A 17,934-nucleotide genomic window follows, 5' to 3' on the forward strand; every position below is an offset into this window, starting at 1 on the left:
TTAATCTTTTCTAATATTCGGAGGAGGACCATCTAAAATAGCGTGTATGAAGGGAGACTACGCCTTTTATCTTTCATGTGAAATAGGATACAGACTACCATTACTTCGTCCATTGACTTCAATGTTAATTATGTTTCCAAGGACAGTGTTTAGGCTGCAGCACCGCTGTCCAGGCAAAAATTCCTTCATAGCAAAAAAGTGAATTGCATATGCCTGTCTTCATTAGCTCGGGTGGAGCGCATGCAAATTTTTTACAATAATTATCTATTTATGCTAACTCATTACCATACGTTCCAAATTTTAGCTAGTTTTGACCTAATAGCAATAGATTATTTTATAATGCTGTAAAATAATACTAATAATAATGATTGGTTTATTTAATTCAAAATAATTTAAAGATAAAATCACAGCTTCATCATAAAACATTGATATTGGCATCAGTCCAAATTTATAAATACAATAAATACATTGTTAATGTTTGCACCATAATCGACTTCACACAGTATTATCATACTTTAACATACATTATGCAAGAGCTAAATCTGCCTATTGTAGGTCTTTCTTTAAGCCTGAAATATTATATAAACTATAAATGCAACATTTATTAACAGGAAAAGACCATAATCAACACTCGATGCCATCTTATGTGTCCGATTTTCATTGGATTTGAATCCGATCTTCTGTTCAGTGCACATTGATGATTAAAAGCAAAATATATAATCGAGACTTTGTTTTTTTTAACGTACTGACTTTCATAATGATGATCGAGGCTAGGCATAAAATTCAATCACTAATATCTTGGTTCACATTTGAGTAATTTGACTGAAAGTTTCAGCATATACCCTTTACATTATCTAGTTTTGAACTATTATAGTCAGAACTGGCAGCTCTTTTGTCTAATCTTCCATAATGCCCCTTTAATTTTTTTATAGCCAGAACTATTTTATAGTTATTTAAATTCTCAGTTAAAGGTAAGACCTGTATATATGCTCCATTAAAACAATTAGTTTTAGATCAAGTTGGTACTGGTTCTTTCTTCTTATCTATGAGATTTTTTATAAAGAATTCCCCAGCTTTATAGGAAGAACGAACAAGCGGCCCACTAGCTGTATATGCAAATTCCATTTTATCTCCCACTTCCCTCCAATAATCAAACTTAGCTGGGGTGACATATTCTTTAACTTTTAAATGTCTTTTTGTTGGTTGCATGTATTGTCCAAATGTTAAACAATCAACTCCAATATTACGTAAATCTTCCATGACACGTTTTATCTGTTCGTCCGTTTCACCCAATCCTAGCATAAGGGATGTTTTTGTCACCAAGTTGGGTTGACATTTTTTAACGTGCTCCAAAACTGCAAGTGACTGTTTATAGTTTGCTCGAGGGTCACGAACTAACCATTGTAATTCAGCAACTGTTTCCACATTATGAGCATACACATCTAAACCCGAACTTGCAACAGTTTCTACAGCTTTCAGATCTCCACGGAAATCAGGTGTCAAACATTCTACAAGTATTGAAGATTTTCGTTGTTTGATTTCACGGATTGTTTCTGCCAGATGTTCTGAACCTCCATCAGGTAAATCATCCCTATCAACGGAAGTCAAAACCACGTAATTTAATTGCCATGATGATATAGCTATAGCTGTGTTTATTGGTTCCATTGGATCAGGTGGGGGAGGCTTACGAGCTGTCTTGACTGAACAGAATCGACAACCCCTCGTACATAATTCTCCGAGAACCATTATTGTGGCTGTTGCTGTGCCATGCTCCCCACCACCCCAACACTCTCCGATATTCGGACATTTGGCTTCTTCACATACCGTGTGTAACTTTAAGTCACGAAGTGTGTCTTTCAACTGATGAAAATTCTTTCCAATTGGGATCTCTGTTTTCAACCATTCAGGCAATCGGAGCCTTTCTCCTTTCTTACTTTTTATACTTTCAATGGGTGGAATTTTATCTTCAATGAAATCAGCTAAATCTGGCCCATCAGCTAATGTATCTTTTTGGTCTTTAGATAAAGAGGCATAAAATCGGATGGCATTGTTTCCCTGAGGTAGTCTAATTAATTTATTTGTCGGAAGAAATTTCTGCATTTTTCTTCAGTTGTTGTTTAAAGTAAAGAAGACAGGTATCTGGTATTACTGGACATTAATTTCAATTAACCTCTAATCTCCAACTACTACAGTACACTGAAAAATAAAATTAAACCTTTTGCAATTTAAAGTAACTACATGCATTTTTCGGAATACCATTATCAAATTGCTCACAGCTTAAAGGAGCTAAATCGCTAATATTTAGGGACCTAGAAATTGACATAAATGGTTACTATATAATAATGTAATATGAATGTATATTTATAAACTTATTTACATTCAATCATTCCCATGTTTACTCTAATTTTAAATCAGTCATGTTCGGCGAAAAATGCCAGAAGTCTCAGTTGAATGGCAATCTCTAGTGTATGGTTATTCCAGTCTACACCAATAGTATTTATTGTACATGCTCTTCAGATAAGAATATGGTGTCACCGTTTGACATGACTTGTGGAATATGTCTAGCCCCATTCTTTGAGTCCCTTGCTACAAATGGCGCTTAAAGTACTTAAACGCATTATGGTACACGATTCGTGTACCAATGGTAAAATGTTCATTTTGTCTTAAATACTGGATATCAGAAGACTTTAAATGATAGGCCTACTGAGTTAGAGACTTAGCTACTTCATGTTTTCAATATCGAAGACTTTAAATGATATTGAGTTAGAGACTTAGCTACTTTAATTATCGATGTGTAGCCTACTCAAATTATTTATCATTTAATTAAGAAAACAAAATCAATATAGCAATGTTACATGACATATTAATCTCCATCTTCTGAATTGGATTCAATTTCAATTGGATTAAAAAAAGGTTCATCAATTAGATTTCATGAAAAATAAAGATGGCGGTGGGCTTGGTTTCAGAAATTTCAGTTCATCATATCTTTGTAAATATTTATTTTTTGTACTGATATTTATATTCAACTTTTACAGTCGACTACCAGGGTACCTAGTTTGAAAGAGATTCCTCCTATAATATAATAATTAATATCGCTCAAATCACTTACAGAAGTAATAATAAATTGTTTATTAGAAAATCATTTGACCACTATTTAATAATCATAGATTTCACTATGGACCTTAGCCTATAATCCATGATTTCACATCAGTTCGAGGAGGAGAACGGTGGAAAAGAGAAGTGTTTATTTTTGTGGTATACTGAAGAACTCCATGTGCGAATACCAATATGTGAATAAATAAAATAAATTCCATTCCGCGACAACGCACAACACTGTCATCGACACAAACTAGACTTAATAATGCAGCCCCGGCTACCTATCATTGATTTGATTTCAAAAATTAGCATACATGATGTCTCATTCTTCAAATTAATTGCTGGAAATATGTTATATAACAATACCAGTCACTTCGTGTTGCCCTTGTACGTTGAGCGGCTTTCAGCTCACGACTTATAACCTTGACCCCCATCGAAAGCGGAAGCGAACGGACACAACTATGGAAGCCTATTACTACCATTCGTAATTTCTACTTTTTCAGAACGTGAGAGTAGAAAAGTAGAATTTACGACAAAATGTGAGGTGACAGCACGCTATAAAGCCAAAATCGACTCTAAAATATGAAATCAAGAAATAAACCCCGTTTACATTACAAATTTTAAGCGTGCCTGCTAGGCACGGTACCAGGCACGGTTAATTTTTTTGTCCTATCATCAGTTCTGTCAAAATGGCTGCCAAAACATAATCAATCGCGGCTAAATCTATTTGTTAAGTCCAGCTCAATTTTTGTCAAGTTCGCTGAGATGTAAATAAGTTTAGGGTACGTACGTAATTGTTGGCGAGATTGGAGGTTAGGGTTAGGGTAAGCTTTAGGGTTAGGTCCAGGGTTAGGGTTGGGATTAGCGCTAGCCCTGTTTACATCTCGTAACCTATAACGAAAAATTGAGCTGGTCTTACCATTTAGCACTGACCGGCTATAGACACACCGCGATAATAGCGTCCCTTGTTTTTTCCTAATTTTCGACTTGCATTTTGGCTTGTGTAGCGTCTTGTCGACTTTCGACTTAGTAATATAGCAGGTAACGTCTGGTAAATCACAACAGACAAAGAAAACATGGGGGAGTGTGGATTGGCGGTCTTTTCGGGGAAGGATTTCAGTCTATGTTGAGGACTTTCAGGAATATTCTTCTGGTGCCACGTAAAAAAGGGATAGACACTCCTTATTTCCATGCCAAGTATTGGGTGGCTCAGGAAAAATAAAACAGCAACTGACGTTTGGTAAATGAAAATCGATAGAAAAGGTAGATCAGTATAATCTGATGTTTTGCGGTTTATACCGATAATTAATTCAACCCGTTTTACGGCATATTCGAATCATCCGTGGCAGTGGCACCACAAAAATTGGGGATGGATAATATTTTCATTTCATGTCAATTATTATATGGCTCCGATGATTTAAATAGTAGCGGACGTTTGTTATTCGTTTCGTCCGGTCACTTGAACGGCTAAACATCGTGTTTTGTTCACCTCGGCTTTCGACGATGAGGGTGAAGTAATGTTGGCTAGCTTCAGCTCACCCCCTTTTACTTCCCCAACCAATATTTAGCAGAGAGTTCCACCCTACAACAATGGCTATATCTATTTCTTAAGGCCAACTCAAGGTATCATCCAGGTCGCCGGAGATGTAAATAGGGTATGGGCACGTGATTGTTGGTGAAATTGTAGGTCAGGGCTAGGGTAAGCGTTAGGGCTAGGTCCAGGGTTAGGGTTAATTTTGGGATTAGCGCTTGCCCTGTTTACATTTCATGACCTTTGACCAAACTTGAAGTTGGCCTTATGAAATAGATCTAACCCCGACTACTAAAACGAGAGCACCACCTACAGAGTTGTTTCCCCTTTGAAACCTGCCACCATTACACAGAAACGGAAATCAACAGCGGCACCATGTGCAACCCAACATTCAGACAAGTGATCAAAATTAAGCCCTTAACTTTAGCACATCACCGATTCACCTTTCCACAGAGCACATGTCTATTTCCCAACATATCTATTTCCCAATAGAGGAGCAACATTTATGATAAAGACAGACTACTGATAAACTGACCTACAACTAACCCTGAGAATACCATAAACGATTGTATTCATCCAATCTGATTAAAATGCAGATCTATTTTTCGTTTTTTTTTCTATACTTCCGATGGTCTGCACTATCTGAAGTTCTGACCAGTTGAAGTGGAAGGTTGCATCAGGTGTCACACGAGCGGCTTTTGGCCTTATGACGCCAGACATTGATTAATCCGCGTTGATGTTTCTAGTGGTTTACCCAATCCCAATCCCTCAGATCATCCAGAACCCGTGTTATATAACAACTCTTGCAGATCCTAGTGGGGCAAAGACAAGTAAAACGAAATTTTGAACTATAGAACGAAACGAAATAGGGTCTGTGTTGTAATCAGATTGGTATTCATCCGGTTACAAATTTGAACCACTTGGCCAGTGCTTTTGGTGTTAGTGGCCACTCTCTGCCTTCTTACCATAACTACAAACTTACCTGTATTAGGATTAACATAATCCAACGAATAATCTCTTTCTTTCTTTAATTCTTACAGGTATATGCGAACTGATTGGTTCTCCACCACGTGCAGCTCAAGAAAGATTGTTTTCGTGTTAGGGGGGTTGGATGGCCGAATGGTTAGTACGTGCGTGCTGTATCATAAGGTCTGTCATTAAGTCAATTGGCGTGGTTGCGAATCCCCGGTTGTGCGTGACGAGGAGTAGGATCGCCTGTCCAACCCCGTGGGGTTTCTCCGGGTCCTCCGGTTTCCTCCCACTGCTTAAGACCCCTACGCGCAAGCGAATTATAGAAATAAAATTGAACCACATATTAGTCCCGAAATGACCTAGTTTGTGTCGAGTGGACGTTAAACCCCCTCTCTCTCTCTCTCCCTCTCTCTCTCTTGTTTTCGTGTTAAGTGGACTTTATTAAAATATGCCATTGCCTTTGTTTTCGGTTGGTTTTCCACCATGTTTCGCCCAAGAGGGGATGTTTTCGTGTTAAATGGACTTTATTAAAATATACCATTGCCTTTGTTTTCATGTTTCGTCTCGTTTTCATGTTTCGTCATGTTTCGTCGGGTTACCGAATTAGTGTCGGCTGTGAGACTAATATGTAGGTATCGTCTTCCAACAGCCGCAGCCAACATCCCGTCTACTTGCCTTTTACCCCGGACCTGGCCCCGTGTGTATAACCCTTTCAGAGATACTCTACGGATCCACTTTTGAGCATCTCTCGTACCACAATCATTGTCCACAAAAACTGCTCTAACTGCGCCCCCGACCCCCTCGTTGTAAAATTGTAAATTATACTAATATTCGCATTCCTGCCAAATACTCTTCTTAATATCGAATTTCGAGTACAAAGTGTCATCTGATATAAGACAAAAAAAAATGATTATCAGGATTCCTCAAATCCCTTTCCCACAAACAGAAATCTGTAAAATCGTCTCAGTTTAGTTTATTTTGATTTTTATATTGCGGGCAGAGGCTAAGTGACAGCTAGGTACTCAATGACGAGCTTTGTGTCTTGGTTTTGAGTTTTCGTGCCCCTTGAGTTTTTGCGCCCCCTTTCACAAATGGCAAAAAAAAAAAAAAAAAAAGAAAAATCACGCACTTTCAGTGCGGTTTTCAACATTCTAATTATAATCATAATGCTCAATCTGTGTCAAATATATACTGTGGGTCAGATATATGCTACAAATCGACTCTTAGCATGATCCACACAGCCCAACATTACCCGGTGGCACTGGGCGAGAAAATGTGACAAAGTGCCCCATAACTTAAACTTTTGCTGTACCGTGTTCATGGTCCTGATGTATGAATGTTCCTGTTGTATTTATGTAGCTGTTTCATATTCTGTTCCCCGTGTAAATAAATCCTATGTTATTGTGTACGAAACTAATCTCTAATAGTGTTACAAAAATTACTTACCTGTTTTTATATGTACAGCGTATTTCTGATACACTAACACCTGGACCACAGGGGGGGGGGGGGGTCGTTTTTCATAGATAGAATTCGGGAAAAAATTATTTGTATTAATAAAAACAAACTGCATAATTATTTATTTTAAATTCTATTTATTGTATTGAATATGTCAACTACAACGACATTACCCTCTCTGTGGTGAACGTAGTGTAGCCTAATTATAAAACATAAACAATAACTTGAGAGTATAGTATCTAACATATGACTCTCCTAGATCCATTTACACGTTAATTTATATCTATAAACACATATCGGTATGAATTATAAATGAATAAATTATCTTATCCATTCATAGCCCTCAGCTGTGTTTAGCGTTATTTTTACATAGACGCTTATTTGACGTTAAATTATTTTAACGTTTACATAACGTTACTTCTTTGACGTTAAATTATTATGTTGACGTTTATTTTGTCATAACGTTATTTTGACGTTCATTTGACGTTGAATTATTCTGACATTTACTTTGGCGTTACGTTATTTTGATCAAAGTATGTTGTAATTTTATAGAGCTTAATCTCTTTCTGAAATCATTAATTTAAATATAACGAGCGAGATATAAACCGTTGTAACCGTGTGAATAGATCTTTAACATGCTAAGAGTAAACTATCTGAAGTATGACTCCATAAAACATGTCTAAATTTGCGTTTACACCACATAGACTTTACAAGAAGCAATAAATTCATTTAATTAATACCCAGATTTATAATCTACGTTACGTTGTAAATATTTTTGATTTTAGGGATTGATTAAATATAGGCCTACTTTGTATTCTAGATATAGTCTGTTATTTTTATTTGATGCATGTTAACTGCTTACATCGATTCGTAAAAATAAAAATGAAACAAAATCATTAGTTAAAGTTTTAACTAGACAGTCTAATGTTTACTTTACACAAACTAGGTCATTTTGGGACTAACATATGGTTCAATTTGATTTCAATAATTCACTGTGGGAGGAAACCGGAGGACCCGGAGAAAACCCACGAGGTTGGAAAAATACCAAAATTAGGCCTATATTTTAAAAGTATTTTGAGATACTGGGTAATTAGCAAAAGAATTCATTGCTTCTTAACACAAAAATATCCGACAAATTAGCAGTTACGTTACAACTGCGAAAATGAAATTGTTAACCGCTTTGGTAATCACGACCGTGGTGATGGCTTCCCGAAAATCCACCAGCACAAGAGAAACCTTGGAAAGAACAGGCTGGGGATCCAACAGGTTCACAAATTCCTGAAAAGAAAAATCAAACACTTTTATAGATTTTAATTCCAATTGGATCACACATAACCCCTTGTTTATCAACTGCCTGAATGGCAGCATTATTCGGCATTATCCGATTCATTTTCAATCGTATCTGATTACTTTTACACATTCAATGGATTCTAAACCTTCTAAACAACAATTATCCCAACATGTCCCACTCCTCTGACAGAAATATCGAAGGGGCTAATAGGCTAGAATATTTACTACGCCAGGAAAGATCTTATAGTAGAAATGTTTTACTTTATAGGGAATATCAAAAATGGACGTCGGTTTACGGCCACCTCAAATTTCCCCAAACCATAATCAATTCTAAACGTGCTAAAAGAAAAGTGTTAAGGGGTGGGGGTGGGGCAAGAAAATTAACATACCTATAAGTGTATCATTAACTCCAAATATATTTTAGTTTACCGACCACATATCACTCGTGGAACCTGAGACTGGTATTAAGACAGAGAGACAGAGAGGCGGTTGAACCCAATATAATATTCACCACCTACCCAACTTCCCTTCCTCCCCGATGAAAGGTTTTCCGTGTAAATCATCTTGAAAGAAAAAAAAATCTCTTGCTTTCTCCACAACCTCGGCAGATGGCGAAAGAGGGATAGTGTTTCTGAGAATTACTCTAGTCATGTGTTATACGTTCCCTGTAAACAGTGTTCACCGATCATTACATCAGGTATGTCCATCGTGTAGCTGTTTTGTAGTTCGGGTGGGGCGAAAAACCGAGGTCCCATGTACAAATTAGTGTGCACATAAACGATCCCTTAACAGTTGGAATTCGATATAAGGGTAGGCCGTAGTGCCGCTGTCCGGGCAAAATTCCCCTTATAGTATTCTTCATTATCCAAGAACCCCATTTCATTTCATATCATCTTGTAGAATATTATAAGAAATGCCCTGCGTTATAATTGATAATTACATACCTGGATGTCCAGTTGCTGCTGGTAGATTGTGATTACCACTTTTGGTCCAGATACAAGAGGGATCACCTAGTTCTTCACCGTTACTTTTGCCATCTCTATCTGAATCTAGATTACACAATTCCTTGTTCCATTCTTTATGGTGGTGTTTGTAATCCTGAACAAAAAAAAAAACACCCCAAAATATTATTGCTTCGACAATCCCCGAGAAAGCAGTAAAAACCCCGAACGGGAGATAAAGATAAGAGAAACCTACTCGAAACGTTGCTCAGTATCAAATTTGATCTTACTTATACTGAGAATTATGTCCATGTTTTACGATCGAATACGGTATTTGTTTACTCACTTCACCAAATGGATTGAGACCGCTATGGCCATCAGTTGGGTCTTTATGACCTACAGCTTCCCAGGTTTCACTCTGCTTACATGGGTTTTTAATATTATGACCATTTGGTATTTCATCCCTATATTTCGATTTACAATAAACCATGGAGAGGCAGATGACCAAAATAGCTGCACGCATCATGTTTCAAACTGCGTAGAAATTGACACTTTTACGTTTTGATAATGTTATGCTGGCATGGCGATTTTTTTTTAGTTTTTATATCGATTCCAAAAAAAAAAAAGAAAAATCTTATCGCGATAGTACGCGAGAATTGACAGCTTTCCAAGTTTAATCAGACAATGTTATGCATTTAGTGAATCGAGCCTAATGACCTATTGAACTTTATGCGCGATAGTGGGATGCCATTTAAAGTTTAAATTTGGTATGGAGATTACGAACCTCGCTAGAACGATCCCTATCGATTGTCAGCGTTCTTTGACATCGTGTTGCAGAGTTATTCCCCCTGTCATTCAGAGATTATACTTTTCTTTTGGATGAACTACAGTTGATACCCTAATGATTGATAATAATCCTCTGAATCTGGTCATAGTTATGTTTCTGTGATACTGTCGTACATATTTTATATGTAAAGCCATCGAATTGGTTTCACTTGTTCCTTTCGACAATTCGGTCGTTTTCCCCAAATCTGCGTGAGTTCCCGTGACAGCCATATTTAATATGGCTTCATAAAATAAAATTCGATACGACTATTATCCCGACTCGACCCTGTCTAGTATCATATTCGTTTTACACTGTAACGAATTCAAGTTATTATCTGAATTAGCTCGGCTACCGAATATGCTGCTTTTTATCCGGCTGAAATGTTCTAAGCTCGAAAAGAATATATCAGTTAGTTGGGTTGAAACAAACTTTTGCCACCAACAAGTACAAACATTGAATGAATCATAGACATAATAACCGCAACTGTCTTCGTTCCAAACCATAAATACATGTAACTGAAAGTACCTGCAACTGAAAGGACTAACCTCAACACAACTACATGCCGACATGGTTTCCGCTTTATGGGATGATGCCCCCCCCCCCTTTCCACAGTAAAGACGTGGTCTGCGAAATTTAAGCGTGTTAAAGAGAGCCTTGATGACCAGTGTCATGTAAGGTCATCACCAGCAAGCATTTAAGAAAACATTTCCCAGTTGCATAACATGGTGATAGTTGATCGACGAATGACCACTCGACATATTGCCCTGTGATGTTCGTATGTCTCATGAGATGGTTGAACACATTATCACCAGCGAGTTAGAAATTACAAGCTTCTGCAAGATGGGTGCCAAAGCTCTTGACTGCGGAGCAGAAATGTGTTAGATGCCTGACGTCCCGTGACAATCTGCGCCGTTTTGAAACAAATCCTGATAATTATTTGAAACAATTTGGAACCATGGATGAGACCTGTTTCCAAAAATACGGAACTAGCCGACGTTTTTAGACTGTTCGAAGAAAATTTGTTCTTGACCGGCATCCAGGCCTTGCAACATCGTTGTGTGCACGTCGAAAAAATCGAAAATGACTATGTAGGAAAATAACTAGAAATGAGCTTAGAACTTTTCAGCCAGCCCACCTATCTACCCCCCCCTCCCCAAAAAAGTGTATGATTGGAGGATGGGTTAAATTAACGCCATGTTTGAGTGTCGGATTTACAATCCCCATAAATATATAAATCATGGTTATAAATAACCACTTGGTTAAAATTTAACTAGAAGTTGAACTACAGATCCCTGGTTCCCTGGTAGACATTGCGTCAAACTTCCGAAGAGAGCGCTATTGTGCGTGCTTGTTGCTAGGAACATATTAGTTGACGTGTATTACAAGACAGAACCAAAGGGAAAATATGGACCGATTACGGTAACATTCATTCTACTTGATTACTTACTTCACCAAATTGATTGACACCACTGTGACCATCCGTTGGATCGTTATGACCAGAAGCTGCCCATGTTTCACCTGACTTACACGGGTTTGGGATACTATGACCATTCGGTAATTCATCCATATATTTCTGTTTACAATAAACCATGGTGAGGCAGATAGCCAAAATAACTACTCGCAACATGTTTCAGGCTATGTAGAAATTCACACTTAGACTTTTTGATAAACTTATGCTGGCCTAGCGGGTTTTTGAGGTCTTATAAATAAATTGTTTAAAAAAAAACAACAAAAAACACCACTACTGTTATCGAGAGAATTGACAGCTTTCCCTTTTTTGAAAAGCGAATCAGACAATGTTATATTTTTTTAGGGTAATGTGCCTATTGACCTATTAAACTATTCCCACTAAAGCATGGCCTCCTTTCTCAGGCGACGTCCTGACTATTATCTCCTTAATGCAATATGCACCAGAAAGTTAGGCAGTAATTTGCTTCGCACAACCCGAATCACAGTGATAACTTTTAAGAAATAACCATTAAGGGGATAATTCGAATACCACTCACAACAAGCTACCTGGAAAATTCCCTCAAATATTACAAGTACCGTAAGTACTTACATGTAGTTCTATACCTATTCTATATAACGCCATCACGTTGCCTTATTCAGAGGTATCTTACGGTTCCAATCACAATTATTGACATAAAAGGAATCTGTTGTGTGTGTCGCTGTGGTGTCAAGCGATTGGCGCTGGCGGTTAGAGTTTTATAATTGTTTCGAAATTATTTTTTTGGAAATGAAATAAAATTTTGAAAATCGAAATAATATTTTGAAAATCGAAATAATATTTTGAAAATCGAAATAGTATTTTGAAAATCGAAATAGTATTTTGAAAATCGAAATAGTATTTTGAAAATCGAAATAGTATTTTGAAAATCGAAATAGTATTTTGAAAATCGAAGTAGTACGGGAGCGTATAGGGGTCATGCAAAATGTTGTAGAAGGTCTCGAGATCCTGTGATCCTGTGATACTTTCTCGAAATCCCGTGATCACCTGGTAATTTTCTCGAGATCTCAATTTGATGTTCTCGAAATCCCCTGATAATTTTCCTGAGATATTGGCATCCTATGTAAATTTTCTCAAGAATTCGAGTTAATGTTTTCGAGATATTGACATCCTGTGCAAATTTTCTCAAGATTCCGAGTTAATATGAAATCTTATATGATAGTTTCTCTACGTTGTGAAGCAACCATTGGCCCAATACTTTACACCAAATTTGATTTACTTTAAATTTGAAACATGATTAAAATCGATAGGGTTCATCGTCTTATAGCCCCAATACTTCACACCAAATATGAAATTCAAAACCCTACCACGACAGCTTTAATGTGTGAAGCTTTGAATTACAGACACTATGCTTGTTAAATTATTTCAATTTAATGTGTGGTCGACGTTTAATTGAAAATTTCATTTTTTGCATGGTTTTCAGAACATATTTTGTTTTAGAATAAAGCTAGACACAGGGTTTATTGTCTTGTGGCACAAATGCTTCGGAGCAGATTTTAAATAAAAAATCTTGAAAAACTGTGGGTTCTAACGCGTTCACAAGGTTTACCGGAAAATAAGAAAAACGCCATAACAAAGGTTCATTGTTCCATCGAAAATAAATAGGGTTCTTCTGCTTAAGACACTAATGATTCAAAAGATATTTGAACGATAGCCACGCAAAGTGTGGAGTAACGCCCACGCAGCATCTATGTCTCAACAGCAGATTTTTCGAAAGGAAAACTTAGTTGTTTAATAAATTGAATAAGGGTCTAGCAATCTTCAAGGAATCTAATCTCTATCGTATTCACGTGCTTGTTATATCTCTGGGACAGAAAACCTTATATTGCTTAAAATTAACAGGGGTCATCCTTGTCGCGGAACACTGAAATTCGAAAATCCGTTAAAAACAAGGTTTTCAAAGAATGGAGAGTGTAACTCCGGAACGGAAGATCGGTAACCATTGAATATTAATAAAGTTCATAACCCCAAAGCTTCACTTGTAAAAGTGAGGCCTCTATGACATGAACAAGGCATTCAGGAGCGGGCGGGTGTGGGTTCGCATATTAAGGAACAGAAGGTCACAGAATGCTGAATATCGATAGGGTTCGTCCTCTCATCGTCACTTATTTGAAAAAATACGGGCAAAGAGGGTAACTCTCGAACAGAGTACTGAAAATAGAAAGGTCCTAGTGCTTTACACCACGTTTGAAAAACAAAATCAGTTGAAAACTGTAGCCTCTATTGCGTTAACAAGTTTTTCGGAAAAGGGGGATAACTCCAGAACGACAGGGTGCGCTAGAAGCGACAAGGACTGTCCTCTAATGGCACCGCACCAATGCTTTACACTAACTTTGAAACAAATCCCTTAAAAACTGTAGGCTCTATCGTGCTATTAAGTTTTTCGAGAAAGTTGGCGTGTGTGTATGTTTGTGGGGGGATGGGGGGGTTAAACTCCGAAACGACAGGTTGTGGGGCGCTGAGAATACGCTAAAACTACGCGCAGGCATGAAAATACCCGAGATCTCGAGAAAATTTACACAGGATGGCAAGATCCCGAGAATATGAACTCGAATTCTCGAGATCGTTAACACAGGATGGAAGATTCTCGAAAAAATTATTAGGGGATTTCGAGAACATTAAATTGAGATCTCGAGAAAGTATCACAGGATCGCAGGATCTGGATATCTTCTACAGAATATTGCATGACCTTCCGTAGGAAATATTTCTAAATTAATTTCTACGGAAGCGTATAGGGGTCATGCAAAATTTTGTAGAAGGTCTCGAGATCCTGCAATCTTGTGATACTTTCTCGAAATCCCGTGATCACTTGGTAATTTTCTCGAGATCTCAATTTAATGTTCTCGAAATTCCCTGATAATTTTCCTGAGATATTAACATCCTGTGTAAATTTTCTCGAGAATTCGAGTTAATGTTCTCGAGATATTGATATCCTATGTAAATTTTCTCGAGATCCCGAGTTAATATGAAACCTTATATGATAGTGTCTCCACGTTGTGAAGCAACCAATGGCCCAGTACTTCGCACCAAATTTGATAAAAAAAAATACTCTTAACATTTGTTACAAAGGAAAACTGCTAACTAATAAAAGAATAAACAGACAATCGATAGAGTATCCATGATTTACACCAAATTTGAAATATGAGATTACAATCGATAGGGTTTATCGTCTTATGGCCCCAATACTTCACACCGAATATGAAATTCAAAATCCTGCCTCGTTAGCGTTAATGTGTGAAGCTTTGAATTACAGTCATGCTTGTTAAATTACTTCGATTTAATGTCATTTTTTGCATGGTTTTCGGACCATATTTTGTTTTAGAATAAAGCTAGACACAGAGTTTATTGTCTTGTGGCACAAATGCCTCGGGGTAGATTTTAAATAAAAACTCTTGAAAAACTCTGGGCTCTAGCGGGTTCACAAGGTTTACTGGAAAATAGGAATGACCCCATAGCAAAACGTCAGACGCGCTACAAATCAATAAGGTTCATTGTTCCGCCGAAAATAAATACTAATGATTCAAAAGAAATTTGAACAATAGTCAAGCAAAATGTGGAGATACGCCCACGCAGCATCTATGCCTCAACAACAGATTATTCGAAAGGAAAACTAATCTCTGAAAATTAACAGGGGTCATCCTTGTCGCGGAACACTGAATACCGAAAATCCGTTAAAAACAAGATTTCCAAAGAATGGAGAGTATAACTCCGGAACGGAAGATCGCTAACCATTGAATATCATGACCCCAAAGCTTCACACAAAATTGTAAAAGTGGAGCCTCTATGACGTGAACAAGGCTTTCAGGGAGCGGGCGGAGGTGGGGGTATATTAATGAACGGAAGGTCACAAAATACTGAATATCGATAGGGTTCGTCCTCTCATAGTCACATATTTTAAAAAAATACGGACAAAGAGGGTTTGCGGAGTACAGAAGTTTGCGGAGTACTGAAAATCGAAAGGTCCTGTAACCTCTATTGCGTTAACAAGTTTTTCGGAAAAGGGGGATAACTCCAGAACGACAAGGTGCGCTAGAAGCGACAGGGACCGTCCTTTCATGGCCCCAATGCTTTACACTAAATTTGAAACAAATCCCTTAAAAACTGTAGGCTCTATCGTGCTATTAAGGTTTTCGGGAAAGTGTGTGTGTGTGTGTGTGTTAGGGGGGGGGGGGTAAACTCCGAAACGACAGCTTGTGGGGGGGGGGGGGGGCTGAGAATACGTTAAAACTACGCGCAAACATAAAAATACCCGAGGTCTCGAGAAAATTTACACAGGATGGCAAGATCCCGAGAACATTAAATCGAATTATCGAGATCGTTAATACATGATGGGAGATTCTCGAGAAAATTATTAGGGGATTTCGAGAACATTAAATTGAGATCTCGAGAAAGTATCACATGATCGCAGGATCTCGAGGTCTCCTACAAAATTTTGCATGTGCCCTATATACGGAAGCGTATAGGGGTCATGCAAAATTTTGTATTAATTTCGATAAAACGAGATATTAATTTCGATGAAACTAGATATTAATTTTGATGAAACGAGATATTAATTTCGATGAAACGAGATATTAATTTCGAAGAAATAATATATTAATTTCGAAGAAATAATATATTAATTTCGATGAAACGATATATTAATTTCGATGAAACGATATATCAATTTCGATAAAACGGATTATTATTTCATTTTTTCGAAAAACATCTCTTTTTTTAAAATAAATATATTTCTTTTTTTTCGAGATAAATATATCGTTTTTTTTTTCTAAATAAATATTTCATTTTTTCTAAATAAATATTTCATTTTTTCTAAATAAATATCTCCTTTTCTTTTAAATAAATATTTTTTTTTTCAAAATAATTATTTCCTTTTTTCGAGATAATTATTTTTTTTTTTTCGAAATTATTATTCCTTTTTTCGAGATAAATGATTCTTTTTTTTCGAAATTTTTTCTTCCTTTATTCCACAAGAATATATCGTTTTTTTCGAAATCAATATTTCGTTTTTTCGAATCAATATTTTGTTTAATATTCCGTTTTTCGAAATAAATATTACCTTTTTTTAAATAAATATTTCCTTTTTTCGAAATTCCCTTTTCTGGACCAACACAGGGCCACCTATGAAGCGAGCTAGTGTTTTACTCATTTACCCGGGTTAATAAAGAAGGGGGGGGGTATAGACAGAATTTTGCAGTACATCTGCTCATGATATATTAATAAATAGTAATAAAAACAAACCACATTTAAAACCTACTTGTTTATTGTATTGAATATGTCAACTACAACAGACATTACCCTCTCTGTGGTGAACGAAGTGTAGCCTAATTATAAAACATAAACAATAACTTGAGAGTATAGTATCTAACATATGACTCCCCTAGATCTATAAACAATAACTTAAGAGTATAGTATCTAACATATGACTCTATAAACAATAACCTGAGAGTATAGTATCTAACATATGACTCTATAAACAACAACTTGAAAGTATAGTATCTAACATATGACTCTATAAACAATTACGTTAGAGTATAGTATCTAACATATAACTCATCTAGATCCATTAACACTTTAATTTATATCTATCTATAAACACATTGGTATGAAATCTAATTGGATAAATAATCTTTCTGATTCATTCCTATTTCTTAGCTGTGTTTTCTGTGATTTTTACATTGACGCCCCTTTGGCATTCGTTACGTCATTTTTGTGTTTTGCTCTTTTTGGCATTCGAAAATTTGATGTTTTGTGGCTTAATGTTATTTTGACGTTGATTTGTGGTTATATTATTTTGACGTTTTGTTTTTATCCTCTCGTTTAATAAGCGCTATGGTATATTGCCACCGATGATAGTTAGCTTTGGTAACACCATTAACGTTAACGAGAAGATATTGACAACGCTTATAGATGAAACATTATATATTAGAAATCCGTCGATGATTTAATAGAAATATAAACCGTTGTTATCGTGTCAATGGATCAGTAACATGCTATGAGTAAACTATCTGAAGTATGACTCTTTAAAACATGTTGGATTTATAAGTAGCATTTACACATAGATTTTATAAGAAGCAGTAAAGCCATTTGGTTAATCCACAGATTACTATAGATTACGTACTAAGGATTCGGTTTCATTTAAAACATATTTTCTTTTTAAATTTTAAATTTGAATATTGAGTTTTATAAAATTAGAATCAAATTGAAACGCACAGTACGCAGAAGATTATAAACAGGATATCTTGTGAAGTGGATAAAAACCTGACGACTCATTTGCTTCTTATTAATTAAAATATATCCGACAAAATTACAAGTACAC

General features: G+C 36.4%; 1 protein-coding gene across 1 annotated transcript; it reads right to left on the minus strand.

Moving 5' to 3' along the window:
- Positions 1 to 241: 241 nt before the first annotated feature.
- LOC126824433 (lipoyl synthase, mitochondrial-like) lies at positions 242 to 1,820 on the minus strand (the record flags this gene model as incomplete). The annotated part of the gene is made up of 2 exons (XM_050553657.1): positions 242 to 1,591; positions 1,762 to 1,820. Coding segments are annotated over 2 exons (636 nt in total), but the record flags the coding sequence as incomplete, so codon positions are not given.
- Positions 1,821 to 17,934: the final 16,114 nt, after the last annotated feature.

This window comes from Patella vulgata, chromosome 6, assembly GCF_932274485.2.
Source record: "Patella vulgata chromosome 6, xgPatVulg1.2, whole genome shotgun sequence".
In the NCBI taxonomy this organism is placed as follows: Eukaryota; Metazoa; Mollusca; class Gastropoda; family Patellidae; genus Patella; species Patella vulgata.